This window comes from Chionomys nivalis, chromosome 19 (genome assembly GCF_950005125.1).
Source record: "Chionomys nivalis chromosome 19, mChiNiv1.1, whole genome shotgun sequence".
NCBI classification, from domain to species: domain Eukaryota; kingdom Metazoa; phylum Chordata; class Mammalia; order Rodentia; family Cricetidae; genus Chionomys; species Chionomys nivalis.
Genome location: NC_080104.1, coordinates 56,807,885 through 56,822,894, shown reverse-complemented (window position 1 = coordinate 56,822,894; position 15,010 = coordinate 56,807,885). Strand labels below are relative to the sequence as shown.

Genomic DNA, 15,010 nt, shown 5'->3' with positions numbered 1-15,010 from the left:
GGGACAAATAGATCCTTTGTGTCCGTGATGCCGCTTTCCCAGGTGGTCTGGAAAGTTCCTAGGCGTCTCCATGTCATATGCGCAGTTCAGCTAAACAGAACTCAAAATGCAACCTCTGGGGCTGGTGGGATGATCCAGCTGGCAAAGCGTTTGTACGAAAGTGTAATGGCATGAGTTCAAGCCCAGGACCCGTGTGAAGATGGAAGATCCTTTGACTTCCACATCACACACTCGCACATGCGCACACACACGCACATGCATGCACGCACACATGCATGCATACACATGCGCACACACACATGCCCCGTGTCCAGAAGGAACACTGCTTTATGGGATGCTGGAAACCACCTCTCAGATGCAGAGGGGGATGGAGATGCGTGAGGTTGGACAGGTGTCTGGTGCTGTGTCTGGTTACAGTGGTGTGGATGTGGAGACAGAGTGGGGTATCTAGAAGGCTGGGTGAGGCAGGGACATGGACAACGTGTTTGTGGGCTTAGACTAAATGACCTAGATCTGGGGGTGACCACATGCTGTGAGTTGGATATTGGTGCGTTGCCTGTGTGGATGCATGGAGATGAGGAAGTAGCAGACACAGGCATGGTGGATGGCGCCTGTTGAGGTGTGAGCGTGCTGTCTCCTGGGCCTCCATGTTCTCCTGCATGTCCCCTCCCGCATCCCTTCTTCCCTCTTCTCCCCCAGAATGGACTCAGTATCTTGACTTGAGCTTGTGTGCTGGGAAGGGATTGCCAGAGTCGCGAGTGGTTGCTGAAGACGCCATGTGCATCATGACATGTGTGGTCTTGAGATGCCCCATCCTGGTCTCTGTGGGGGTGCCTGACCTTGAGGCATGCCTGTTGGTGCTTTGCCATGCCTGTCTGACATGAAGACATGCATCCACTCGCCCACACTGGTGGCTCAGAATGAAGCAGGTCAACTGGACAGTGGCTTTCCGCTCTTCTGGGCACTGAAACTAGTAACATCTTTTAACGGGATCTGCATGACTCACGGGCTCCTTTATGATTTACTGATCTTGTAAAGCTCTGCAGAGGGTTCTGGAGTGCAGCCTGGGGTGAGAACCACCCACAGAGGGGAACGTCTGAAACTACTCTGGACCTAGGCATAGGTCTGTGACCAGAAAGTTCTGTCCTCTCATCCCAGCCGGTACCATTCTCAGGGGTACAGGACAGACTCCCTGGTCTCTGTGACCCACCCTTCCACACTCCCCCACAAGCACGGGCCCACCCCTTACCCGCCCTTCCAGGGGCCACATCGGCTGCACGCCTGATCACTTGTGTCTATGTTTTTACCTCCCCCACCTCTGAAGACCTCGGAGCTGTTCAGCTTGGACATGGTCACCTCCTGCTGTCCCTGCCTCCCGCTGTTGGAAGGGACTCGGCTGTGGGTGCCAGTCTCATCCACACGCTTGGAGCCTCCCTGTTTCCTGTTCACTGGATGGGTTTTCCATGACTCCCCAAGACTCGGAGGTTTCTAAGCAGCCACCTTCATCCTGGTCCTGGTCAAAAGGGCGGCTGTCTCCATCTCTCACGGCTTAGTACTTGCCTGCTGTGTTTTCTGCACCTGTTTCAAACCCCAAATCACAGCAGCAAGATGGAAAGCCAATCAGCTTCCGCTCTCCTCTGGAGCTGGCGAGCCATGATGAATGAGCAGCCTGTTCCCAGGACCAATAAGTGAGAACGGGCATCTTGGAGCCTGGCCAAATTGGAGCTACAGGTTTGCCCTCAGAGGACCTTTTCCCATCTGGCGCCTCTCTCTGACCAAGGGATGTTCTAGGTTTGGTGGTGTCCCACTCTCGCTGCAGCCTCTTGGACCCTGCCCTTCCTCTCTTGCTGGGGAAGGGGAACAGATGCTTCAGTGGTGTGAGGAGAGGGGGCATATGGCGTAGCATATGGAGCGAGGAGAAGCCCAGAACTGACACCGCACATTCCTGACATAACACAAACACATCTTTGGTTTCCGATTTTAGCCAAGTTGTGAGACGTGCAGCTTTCTGCTGGGTGAAGCAATCAGGCCCCAACAAGGAGGGCTGGACAGCCATCCCTCTGCTCGGCACACATGCCCCATGGATGCCCGGCTGGCGCCAGGCTGCTGCCTCCCCAAGCGTCCTAGAAGAAGCGCCAGGCAGAACAGACACACAGTGAAAGTCAAGGCCATTTATCACCTCTAAAGGGAAGGGGTTATTTCATTTACATTATATTAACAGAGTCGAGGAAGAGAAGTGAGGAAGCCATAACTCAGTTCAGATGGAGCCAAGGATTTATTCAGTCCCAGAAGATGCAGTCACTGGCCCAGAGCGAAGGCTAAGCAAGAGGCTGTGGAATGTAGCCAGGAAGTTCTGCCTGTGGTCCGAGTGTCTTGCAGTCTCTGTCCAGGCCCTCCTCATCTCTGGCCAGTGGCCTCTGCTTGCATCAAATCAAAACATTCTGGGTAACAAATGGGTCGCCCATCCTAAAGTCAGACACTGTAACTCTGTAACAGAAAAATGTCTCTTCAGAAACCCGCACTTGAACGTGAGAGATCATTGCCGTGACAGGAGCATTTTGGTCTTGTTCACTGACCACTCCTACCACAGTGGGCTCTCAGAACAGCACAAGTGAATGAGCAGGACAAATCTGAGGCTCCCTAGGCTCTCGTGGCTCATCTTGAAACATGACTTCCGACCGTCATCTGCAAGACCTAGAGTCAGGTGTTTGAACTTTACCTGTGTAGCTAGCTCACACCAGGCAGCAGCACCTCTAAGGGCTGTCTCTCGAGCCCTCTAGTGCTCTTGCTATCAGGTTATAACTTCTGCCAAACTGCTGGGTTAAAAACAGCAGCAGCAGCAGCAGCAGCTGCAGCCAACCCACCAGTCTCTCCTGAGGTTAGCTCTGAGCCTTGGACATTGCCCAACTTCACCTGATTTCTGCTGGTCTCAGAAGCCTGCCCCTGCCCGCTAGAGGTCCTCACATGCGTAGAGAGCCTTTCCCTACTGTCCGAATAGCCAGTGTTCTCTGCAGGACTTCAAACAGGCCCACAATGGCATGTGTTTCTGACAGGGTCGGTGGCCCCAGTGCCGTCCGCCGAGCTTCAACAGAAATGAGAGGGAGCCAGTTTGCACTGGCTTGGGATAGAATTAGGCAAAGAATGTCAGAGTCTTTTCTTCCCACCCGATACTGTATCTTTGGGTCTTAGTTAATCGATGACAGAAGTTTGCTTCATTAGTCAAATATAAAGGAACTTGTTAAACGATATGATTTTTAAATCTAGATGCGCCTGAATGAGAGAACTCAAAACAGCCAGATTGGGGGAAGGGGTTTTAGAATGCAGAGCGTGAGCTTGGAACGTGCAGGGCCTGGAGTTCTAGCTCCAGCGCCGCAGCAGGAAAAGAAAAACAAATCACCAAGCTGAATTGTAACGCTCCCCAGGGATCGCTTATCGCTGGCAGTCACCGGCCTCTGGCAGCCACTCATGGTGCCTTCTCTTCTCTTGCAGAACTCCCTACAAGGTGAGACCTGTGGCTGTCAAGCAACTATCTGGTAAGGCCCTGTTATCGCATTTTAAATTATATATAAGAGAGAGAGAGAGGGCGGGGGGGGGGGGAGATTCCAGCCTTTCCCTATGATGGAATGAATGCATATTGGTTACGTGTTCAGTTCTGCAGCTTGCTACCACTGCAGAATCTGAAACCTCATGTTCTTGTCCAGGTGCCCCCCACCTGAGTTCCCACCCTGACCCAGAGAACATGCTAGATACTGGGTGTCATCCCACCTCGTTCTACCTCAGTTCCCCGGCCTACACCCATCTCTGTTCCTGTGAGCCGCCCACCCAGACCCCCAGACCACCAGGATTCCCAAGGTGTTTCAGCCAGGCGTGGGATTTTGTAGGAAACCTGTTTCCTTTTGGATTTTTTTAAACCACTTCTGTTTGTACGTGATTTGTGCACAGTAAAATGCCCCTGTTTAAGTGTGCACCTGGATGTGATTTGAAGAAGCTGTACACTGCTGTCACCGTCGATGAAACCGAGGTTCCCGTAAAATTCATTCTCTCACGTCGCTTGACAGCTGGCTTAGTTTTGGAAATGATCCAGTAGATGTGTTTCCCAGAGTTTGTGTGAAGCGTTAGGGGGAGAAGGGTGTTAGTGTTTCTTATTCATGACTGTGTGCATACATATAGAAACCAGACATCATTCTCCTGTCGTGTCCTTCCTTGGGAGCATCCATCTTGCCTTTGAGACAGGATCTCTTATTCTCCTGGGTCTTGCATACTGACTAGGCTAGGCTGGCCGGGCAGGGAACCCCATGGGATCTTCCGGTGTCTACCTCTCCAGCTCTGGAGTACATGCATGTGCCACCGTGCCCAGCTCTTTATGTGGGGTCTGGGAATGAGACACGGGTCCTCACGCTTGACGCTTCACCATCTCCCCAGCCCCTTTTCAGAGTTTCACACAGGAAAAAAAATGACGCAGGAATTGACTCGGCATGATGCTTCTGAGAACCACTGGTGTTGTGAGCACCGGCCATGGCGCCTGTTAGCCTATAACAGTCATCCGCACCCTGTACTTCTCATTCATTTCTTTTTTTTTTTTCCGAGACAGGGTTTCTCTGTGGCTTTTGGTTTTCTCATTCATTTCTGAATGGACTTTTGGGTCATTCTTTTATGAATCAAGCTGCCGTGAAAGACTAGGGGGTGGGGCTTGAGTGAAACTGTGGGGTCATGAGGTAAAGTGTACGTTTGGCTCCTTCAAAGCCTGCTACTCCCCTTCTCTGACACGGCTGTGCCATCTTGGGCTCCCTGGTGCCCTGGTCCGGCTGGCTGTCTTCTCAGCACTGGGAGCTGTTACAGTCACTCTGACGGCTGTGGAGGTGGAGTAGGCCATGGTTTTAATTTGTGGATTCCCTAACAATTACTGACCGTGGGTGTCCTTGAGTGTCTGTTTTATATTTATTGTGCCACCCTGCTGGTCATTGGCACTCCTAGTTGCCGCTCTTGCACTGATTGCGCTGGGAAGCCCTTGACGGATGCACCGAAGGTTCACACTTAGCATCTGTTCCCACTGGTGTGATAAACCACTCTGATGAAAGCTTTTGCAGGAGAAAGGGTTTATTTCAGATTACAGTTCAAGGCCACACAGTCTGGTGGGGACATCAAGGCAGCGGGAGCTTGAAGTAGCTGCTCATGTAACGTCCATGACTGGGATAGCGTGAGTGACGGATGCATGCTTGCCGTTGCAGCTCAGTTTCTCCAGAGCGCAGAATCCCCTCCCCAGGAAATGGACCTGCCCACAATTAAAATGAATCTTTCTGTCTTAATTCATGTAATCAAGAGACCCGTCTCCCAGGTGATCCTAGATTCTGACAGCTTGGCAGTTAACACAACATCCCCCACACACACCCTTTGTCAGAAACACAATAAATGTTTCCTTTATCCAAAGCATCCTATTCACCTCCTGATTGGTGGATTTCAAGGATCAGATGGGCTTGCTTGTTTTAATTTTGTTGTTGTGCCGGGAGTCAAACTCAGGGACTCATACAGGCTAAGCCAGCACCCTACAACTGAACCACATTTCTGGATCTTCGTCTTTTGACTCTGGGTCTCACTATGTCATCCACAAGGCCTTGAACTCAGAGACTTGCTTTCTTCACGTCCCCACTCATAGGCTGGAGTCACAGGCTTGTACCACCTAAAAGCTTTACATTTTGAAAAAGTCCAGTTTAATTCTCTTTTTTAGACTTTTATTCTATAACGTGTATGTGTGTGGCTGTCTTGCCTGCATGTATATATGTGTACAGTATGCATGCAGTGCCTTCAGATGCCAGAAGAGGGCATCAGACCCACCTGAAACTGGAGTTACAGACAGTGAGAGCCGCCATGTGGGTTCTGGGAATTGAACCAGGATCCATTTAGCTATAGAACTCACCCCACTGCACCTGGCTTTACCTCCTGGCTGGGAAGTTTGCTGATATACTTTTTTCTAGGGGTTTTATAATTTTAGTTTGTATCTTTGTGTTTGCTTGCTTGTTTTGTTGTTGGTGGTGGTGGTGTTGGTGTTTGCAGCGTAGTATGAAACCCAGGGCCTTGTGCATGCTAGGCAAGCATCCTGCCACCAAGCTGCATCCAAGCCCACGTGACAGATTTGGAGTTGATCTTTGTGCATGCATGAGATAGAGCTGAAGTCAGCTTGCCTTTGTGACATCCAGTTTGGGTCTTGGGGAGACGGTACAACAGGGTGAACTTTGAAGTGCCCTCAGAGAGCCAGCCATGTGTGCTGCCCTGTGTCCAGATCTCCTTTTCTGCGGTGTGACGTCATGGGGCACCAGTGGCTTCAGCCTGTTCTCTGTTTGAGGCGTTTCTTATATAAACTGTCATACAGTTCTCTTGACAGTAGCTATGAGTCTAACTTCTTGTAGCATAAATATTTTTATTTTAAGAAGCTTTCCCGGCTTCCTCTGAGCAAAAAGCTATTTTATTTTTATATTACTAACTAAATCCAGTTCTCTGTATGGATTTCAGCATGGCTTCCCCTGTCCTTTATCTGTTCCAGGATCTAACCATTTTCCCACACTGCACTGAGGCCTGGGGTTTCCAGTTCTCAGACTTTAATGGTTGTGAATTTCAGGATTGTGAATCATCTGTTTAGTGTCCCCTACCTGATTAGTCTGTCTGTCTGTCCTTCTCTCTCCTCTCTCTCAGTGTGTGTGTGTGTGTCTGTGTGTGTGTGATGTGTCGTGATGTGTCTGGCCTATTTATTTTTGTTTGTTTGAGGCAGAGTCTTTATAGCCCAGGCTTGCCTGGAACTCACTATGGGGCACCAGACTGGCCTAGAACTCATGGCAGTCCTCCAGTCTCAGCTTCCCAAGTGCTAGGATTGCAGGTAGGAGTCAGCTTGCCTGACTGGTGTCTTTCTCACGATCAGCTGTAGCTGTGGGTTAGGAAGCAGATTGTATCCTCATGGCTCCTCCACCACACCACACTGTTCCTCCTCCTGCTTTTCCCCTTAGGCAGGGGTTGCTTAGTCTAGTCTGCCAAGTAGAGGAGAGAATTGAGGTATGTTTTTACCATATGGAGATTCATTTGCTCCAGCTCCATGAGATGAAAAGGCGGCCCCATGCAGTCACCATGGCCCCTTTGTGCAAAATCAGCTGACCACACCTGTATGAGTCTTTATCTGACCCGGCCTCCTGGTCCATTAGCGCACGCACCTGTCCTGATCCTGTGGACCCATGGCAAGTCTTGCAAACGGATGGGAAAAGCCTCTTTTTTTTTTCTTAATTTTTTTCAAAATTGACACCGAGTTTATTTTTAAATAATTTTTGGAGTGAGTCTGTCAATGACTGACAAAAAAATAAAACCCAAAAAACAAAAGACTACTCAGAATTTTAGTGAAATTCCATTGAATACACTGAATAATTTGGGGACAATTCTTGTTACTAACGTTTCATGGCCTCTTTCATGCCTGAATTTCTGACTTGTTGTGGTGTCTTCCTCTCAGGGTTGTAGTTGCTGGTGAAAGGCTTTTGGATGTTGCTTGGTAACCTCATTAGTTTCCTCTTAGTGCTACAGAAATGGGTTTGCATGTGTGAGAGGTTATAGTGTAGTGCATAGCATACGTAAAGTCCTGGGTTCAATTCCTACATGACAAACATTTTTAAATCTCAGTTTCTAGGATCTTTTAGTTTGTAAAACTATAAATAGTTTGTGTGTTGGAAAAGCCAGTCCTGATACTGACTCAAAAAAAAAAAAATGGAGTTTTGTGTGACTTTGGAGCCAGACCAAGACTGGTGGGAGTTGGGTTCTGACTCATTAACACAAGCTAGAACTGAGTCCTGGGGACTTAAGAGTGGAGCTCCCTGGAGGGTTTGTGGAAGGCTGGTGTAGAGGGTGTGTGTGAGCAGCTGGGCCAATGCTGTGAAGCTCTTTCCACATCTGGGGTCACGAGCATGGTGAATTACTTAGAGAAATAGGCAGTGCTGCAGAGGACCAAGGCCTGTGTGTGTGTATCCCAGCTTCTGATGGCAGCCTGTATGCAGGCAGAAGGATGCATCCTCTCCTCGGGCTAGAACCAGACAGAACCAGAAAATGCCTGCTGTATACCGCGAGTGTGAGTGCTCTTTAAGTGAGGGAGCAACCTGGAAGTGTGGCTTCCCCGAGAATGCCCGCAGGGTGAGGGTGACCAACAGCCAGGGTGCAACTGCAGGGCCCTGCATAAACTTCTGCTTAGCACAAAAGGACAGGTCTCTGCTCTTTGGCAGAAGTAACCCGGGCAAATCTGGGCCATGTTTGGGTCTGCTCTGTCCCTCAGAGTAGCGTGGGAGTGCAGTGTGAACTCTGCAGGAAGAAGGTACTGACTCTAAAGCAGGTCTGTCCCTTCCCTGCGGAGAGACGCAGCACCTCCCTTGTTGGTCAGCATCCTCTCCTCATTCATGTTCCTGGTCAGGCTAACAGACACTGGGTGCTAGGCACCCATTCTCTTCTAATGTACCCTTTTCCGCTTTCCCTTTACATATATATATATATATATATATATATATATCCCTATATATATATATCCCTATATATATATATCCCTATATATCTCCACTTTATATATATATGTGTCCGCTTTCCCTTTATATATATATATATATATCTCCAAACAGTGTGTGTGTATATATGTATATATATAATATATATACACATACATACATACATACATACATACATACATACAGTTGCGGTTGAGAGCCCATTGCAGCATGCCTGCCTGAGAGAGACGTGCATGTCTGAATAATAGCCACATGCCAGTCCTCAGACCTCAGATCCATAGAGAAGAGCCACTATGTGGTCTCATGAAAAGCAGTTCCCCCCAAGTGTGGCTGCCACATTCACCGCCCAGATACAAAGCAAAATGTGTCTCGCTTTCTCAAGCGGATGGGTCCTGCAATGGCCGTGTGTCCCCTGGAAGAGCTGTGTGCCCATGACTTTCTCAAGACACAGCAACCTTTGGCCATGGAGTCACACTGAACCTGGGAATGGCACCTTCAATTTCTGAACCAGAAACGGCCCTGTAGAGTGCTTGTGGGTTCTGCATGCCCTCCTTCATGTCCCAGCATCCCCCTAGAGCCCAGGACAGGCCTGTGTAACCATACCCTTCCAACTTGGAGTCCCGTGGAGCTCTTCACATCATGGTGCACGTGCCACCAGCTCCACTACACATGGCTGGAATGTTCTGCCTCCAAGATGGAGTGTGGGGGGGTGGGGTGTCCAGGACTTTACTTGCTGCAACTTTGTTGCCACCACTGTTTGCAAAGGACAGAGGGCAGAGCACAGGTGACAGGTGGTCAGCAGTAGACAATGCTCAGAATGCTCAGAATTCCCCCTGGGGGCAGGCAGTCTGTCCACAGCACACACCTGCCCCCTTGGTTGTGGAGGGTAGAAGTGGACCTTTGCTGGAGACCACGGGAGACCAGGTCAGAGGGCCCCTGTGTGCCTTGCCACATGTGCTACTGGTGTCCATGCGACTTCACCCTGCACCTGCTCCCACGCGCTGCCAGTGTCTGAACTCACAGAGACCTCAGCGCCCCAGGAGGTCCCGCTGAGAAGGTTTAAGGAGTGTCCATGGAACTCCAGGCACTGCCAGACCAAGCATTCTGCCGGGTCCAGGTGGACCAAAGGAAGCAACCCTGCCAGTTCAGTGTGCAAGCCTGTCTTAGGAGACAGGGGGATGAGGGAGCTCCCTCGGGAATTTGCATTCAGCTTGGCTTTCCTGTTTGCTGGAGGTGTAATTTGCATGCTATTTCATCCAGAGTTTAGCGTGTGGTGGAGCGGTTTTGTCTGCATGTATTTCACTGTGCATTACCACTGTTTAGCCCCAAATGTTTCCATCACCCCAGATGGAAGACCCGCACCTGTGGGCCTGGAATCTCCATTTCCGCTCCCCTCCCTTCCCAAGGCCCTGGCAGCATCTGGTCTGCCTCGCATCTATAGATTTGCCTAGTGCTATTTCAAATATGCCACTATGACATTAGAGGGGAATGTCCTGCAGTTAGCTTGGGGTCCACACAGGCTGTGTGGCCTGAAGCTGCTCCCATTCCTTTTAGGCATGAGTGACACTGCCTCATGTGGATGGGCCACATTTTGACCCCAACCTGAGGGGTGTATCTATTGTGAGTGATACTGCTATGCATTTTCATGTGTATATATATATATATTTTTTAAAGATTTATTTATTTATTTATTTATTTATTTATTTATTTATTTATTTATTTATTTATTTATTAAGCATACAATATACTGCTGGCAAGGAAGGCACCAGATCTCATTACAGATGGTTGAGAGCCATCATATGGTTGCTGGGAATTGAACTCAGGACCTCTGGAAGAGCAGCCAGTGCCCTTACCCTCTGAGCCATCTCTCCAGCCTCTCATGTATATATTTGCGTGGTTGCTGCACTGAAGTGTTTTGCAATACAGCAAGTAAACCAGTCAGTCCTTTTAGATGGCTGATCACCAGAGAGGAAGGGCCAGAGAGCAGTACTACAGGTTCAGAGCAAAGCAGAGGAGACACTGTTGGTGCAACAGGCTGGTATCTCACTGGGCTGTTCTCAAACCTGCCGGTGGCACCCTTCTCTAGACCCTGTCCCCCTGCCTGCCTGAGGACTTCTTCTGTTCAGGGAAGCCCAGGAGTGATGGAAAAGCCACCACCCCAGACAGCTGTCTGTCTCACAGAGGACAGTCTTCTGATGTCACCAGCGCAGTTGCCCAAAGGGACCCCTGTCCACCATGGTCACTTCCTCATGAATATGCCTCAGTGCCCGTCCGCCCCCCACACACACCTTGGAGGACTTCCTGTCTAACCTCCCTAAGTGCTCATTTCTGTGGGGCCCAGACTTAGAGCTTTGGACTCGCAAATAGGAAGCCAAGAATAAACGGCCCGTCTAAAGCTGTATCTGCCAGCTGGGTGAAGTGGCTTTGGGAAAGCTACCTCATGCTCCCCGCAGATGAGTTTCCATTTCCTGTGCAGAATAGGAATTAAAATAGACACCTCAGCGGGGTTCTTCAGAGGGTAAATGGTGTAATTTATGCAAAATGCTTAGTGAGGGCCTGCCTTTTAGCAATGCTCAATAAATGGTAGCTATCATTTTAAGTAACCCCAAGGGCATTGTCCAATGGGCAAAACCTTGTCTCAACAAAACTGCAGGATTTTAATGGAGCAGGGGCACTCCCTCAGGGACAAACTGACACTCGTTGTGTGGGCTCTTGATTTTGCCCGGAAGCCAAGTTACTGCTCAGAATTTGAGCACAGATGTGTTGTTTGTGAGCAGTAATAATGCCTCTTAATAATATTTTCTATATTTAGTGCAGTTTCAGCCCAAAGCATTAAGGCTTTTAAGCTTCATAAGCAGAATCTTAGTCATCCATGCCTGCATTATTTTTAAAAACAAATAGGGTGCAGTGTATGAAATACAAAATAGCTGTTTCTGGAATGGCGGGCTCACACTTCGCCTTGGGGCCGCCTAGCCAGCTCGGGCAGCATCACACCACTGCCAGAGACGTGGATGGCAAGCAGTGGGGCAGAGGCCCCCAGAATGTGTGCCCTGGCCACAGGGTTTCCTTTGGTTGAGAATGGCACTGGCATCTGAACGCTGCTCAGGGCTTCAGGGCCATGCATGGTCCAACTACCCTCTGTACCAAGACATCCTGAGGGCCAGCAGAACCCAGTGCTCAGCCAGATCTAACCAGAATGCGCAGTTTCAGAGGGCGCTATTCGAGGAATTAGATAAAGGCCAGACAGATAGCGATCACCCAGTCAAGATGGAGGTCTCCATCAACCTTAGCAACTCCCCCATGCCCTAAGAGCACGCCATCTCTGCCTGTGTCACCAGATTGCATTGCCACCTCCCTAGTGCCACTAGTACAGACTCCTACTGTGTGCCGGCCACCTTGATGTGCGTGCTCTGGCTTGGTGTCACAGTTGCCGATTCACAGTATTTGACCGCTTCTGTGCCTCTGAGCATGTGTGTGCTCTAGGCCCCTGTGGGTGGACACGGTGGTCACTATGGTGGTATATTATCTGTCTTTTAATAAGTAAAGCTTGCCTGAAGATCAGAGGGCAAAGTAGTCACACTAGTTAGCCATATAGGCCAGGGAATGGTGGCACACACCTTCAATCCCAGCAGGGAGACAGAGGCAAACAGATCTCTGTGAGTTCAAGGCCACCCTGGGCTACACAAGATTGAATCTGTCTAAAAGAGAAACAGAGCTCACACAAAGGTGATCCCAGCTCTTGGGATCTCACCTTTAATCCCAGCATGAGGAAGGTGGAGACAGGAGCGATATGGCTGGGCCAAGAGAGGACTATAAAGTGGAAGGAACAGGAACTCAGTGGAGAGTGGAGTGTGAGGTTGGTGGGAAGCATTGTAGGATCACCCCTTTGCTTGTCGGAGCCTTGGTAGTGGTAAGATCTCTCTAGCGGCTTGGTTGCTTTGCTTTTTTGGTCTTCAACTTGAACCCAAGTATCTGTCTCTGGGTTTTTAGTATTCGTATGTTACTTCTGATTTGGGGCCCAGCTGCTATGATCACTCTGAAAGTCTCGCCAACATTGCATCCTGGGTACAGCCTGGGAGCAAGTGTGCCACATAAGTGGGTTAACTTCCCATGTGTCTGGAGATGGAACTAGGCCCATGGCATTATTTGAAGTGATCTCAGAAAATCCTTGGAGGGAGGGGAAACCGAGGCAAAGAAGGGTGGTGAGTGCATGAGGAAGAGACCACTGCACTCAAGCTGCAGCTCAGTTGCTGATTACCACAAGGGCACCCACGATCAGCCTGCTGCTTTCACAGTTTGGTGGGTATGAGACCCCTCGCCTCTCAGTACAGCTTCCGTTTGTATTTCTCAGGCTACTTGGCGGTATGTATAGGCGTTTTGGATATCGACTGGCCATTTGAATAGCTTACTTGGTGAAATGTGTTCTAAACATTTTGGCCACTTTTTAAACCGGGTTGTGTTGTTGCTCTGTTGTGGCTTGCCATAGGAAGCAGTGATCTGGGTGGTTCTCGTTAGTCACACGTGACTATCTTTCTCAGATCCTGGCTTCTATTTCCCCCACCCCCCGACACCATGTTCATGTTCTTAATGAGGTCATCAGAGGAGCAGAGGTGGAGAATTGGACGACACCGGGAGTAACATATTTTCTTTTATCTTTGCTACGTCCTTCATCTTCTCTCAAGAGGCATTTTCAGAAAGACTCGTCTCAGCTTTTGCTGTAAAGCTGTGATCCATTTCAAATCGATTTACACAGGGCTCACTGCCCAACCGTCTCCCTCTGCACACCTGGGCTGTCACGGCCAGACTGGCTGAGAGGCGGCCCTTGCCCTGGACCCACTGGCGCTTTTGTGGAGACAGAATTCCACTAGGCACAAATCTCCTCCTAGAATCTGTGCTTGCTCTGTCCATCTGCTCTGACCGTTAGTTAGCTCATGGACTCGTTGCTTTAAGACACTCAGGTGTGGCATCACCCCCAACCCTTGTGAGAAAGACCTGGCAAGCCCCTGCTGGCAATGGTTAGTGGGAGCCGGGCAGTGGTGGCGCACGCCTTTAATCTCAGTATTCGGGAGGCAGAGGCAGGTGGATCTGGTATTAGTGGGAGAAACAAGCCCGGCCCCTCTTCCCTTGTGACTGTAAGATAAGTTTACAGCCCTGCCCCTCGGCAGGGTGACCAGGTCAGGTTAGGGAATTTCCTGCCACCCCCTGAAAACCTGCAAAAGTAAAGAGTTGTTGTTGTTTCTGGGGAATTTAAGATTACATTGCTGCCGGGCGGTGGTGGCGCATGCCTTTAATCCCAGCACTCGGGAGGCAGAGGCAGGCGGATCTCTGTGAGTTCGAGACCAGCCTGGTCTACAAGAGCTAGTTCCTGGACAGGCTCCAAAAAACCACAGAGAAACCCTGTCTCGAAAAACCAAAAAAAAAAAAAAAAAGATTACATTGCTCCCTTCAGGCCCTCCACTGTGCTATGATTGACAGCTGTCTCTCCTAATGCAGTCCCTCTCTGGCTTTGAAAAGAAGTTTTTTTTTCTCCTTCCCCAAAGCCCCATCATACTGCCTCATCAATGTTCCCACATTACTCTCCTGCCCTAAGACTGCTGGATCCTGCCCCTCCCACACGGTCATGAGTCTCTCTGTCTCTCTGTTTCTCTGTCTCTCTGTCTCTCTGTCTCTCTCTCTCTCTCTCTCTCTCTCTGTGTGTGTGTGTGTCCCCTAACACTGGCATACTTCTGAAGCATCTGCTTCTTTCCCAAGCTTTCCTTTCCCGTGTGCACCCCTGTTTCCTAGCATCAACATCGGTACTAAGCTAACTACGTGGTATGGCTCTTGATACCAGGCAGGGTGAATCTCATACATCTGTCTTTCTTTTGGGTTGATTTAAGTAACTGAAATATTTTCTCCATTATCAGTTTCAAAAAGGAAAAATGTAAGAAAGGATCTATGCCATTGATTATGAATACTTCCAACATATGGATTGGTAGATTTGGGGGACAATGATGTCTCTACCATAATGAGGTTTCCCACCTAGGAACATGAGATAGCCCTCCCCTTGGGCAGTCTCCACAAGTTTTATCAAAACAGACATTCTGCATATCTTTTTTTAAAAAAAAAATATTTATTCCTAAATATTTTTTTGTTCCCAGGTTTTCCTGTAAATGGGATTTTTAGATTTCTAATTGGTTGCACACCCAATCAGAACATATGTGTGTTGACAATGTCTTGTGACCACTGCTTGATTCTTTAATAATTGCTTCATAATAAAAGTCTAGGATTTGCCACGGAGACAGTCGTGTGTTGGGAGATACACTTTTAAGTCCTGCATCCCAGTCATTTTGACCTCTTAAAACCTGTCTAGTTGGGGCTGGAGAGACAACTCAGAGGTTAAGAGCGCTGGCTGCTCTTCTAGATGACTTGGATACAATTCCCAGCACCCACATGGCGGCTCACAACCGCCTGTAACTTCAGCCCCGAGGAGCTGGTATCCTCTTCTGGCC

General features: G+C 49.3%; 1 protein-coding gene across 6 annotated transcripts in view; it reads left to right on the top strand.

Annotated features, from left to right (window-relative positions):
• The window catches only part of Pde9a (phosphodiesterase 9A), an 88,541-nt gene that overhangs the window by 31,747 nt on the left and 41,784 nt on the right, over positions 1 to 15,010 (top strand). For all 6 annotated transcript variants that reach the window (XR_009055612.1, XM_057751009.1, XM_057751006.1 and 3 more), the window contains exon 4: positions 3,490 to 3,533. Coding sequence is in view for 5 of the 6 variants with exons in the window: in XM_057751009.1 (XP_057606992.1) it covers positions 3,490 to 3,533 (44 nt within the window). In the remaining variant the exon portion in view is untranslated. The remainder of the gene's footprint in view (positions 1 to 3,489; positions 3,534 to 15,010) is intronic.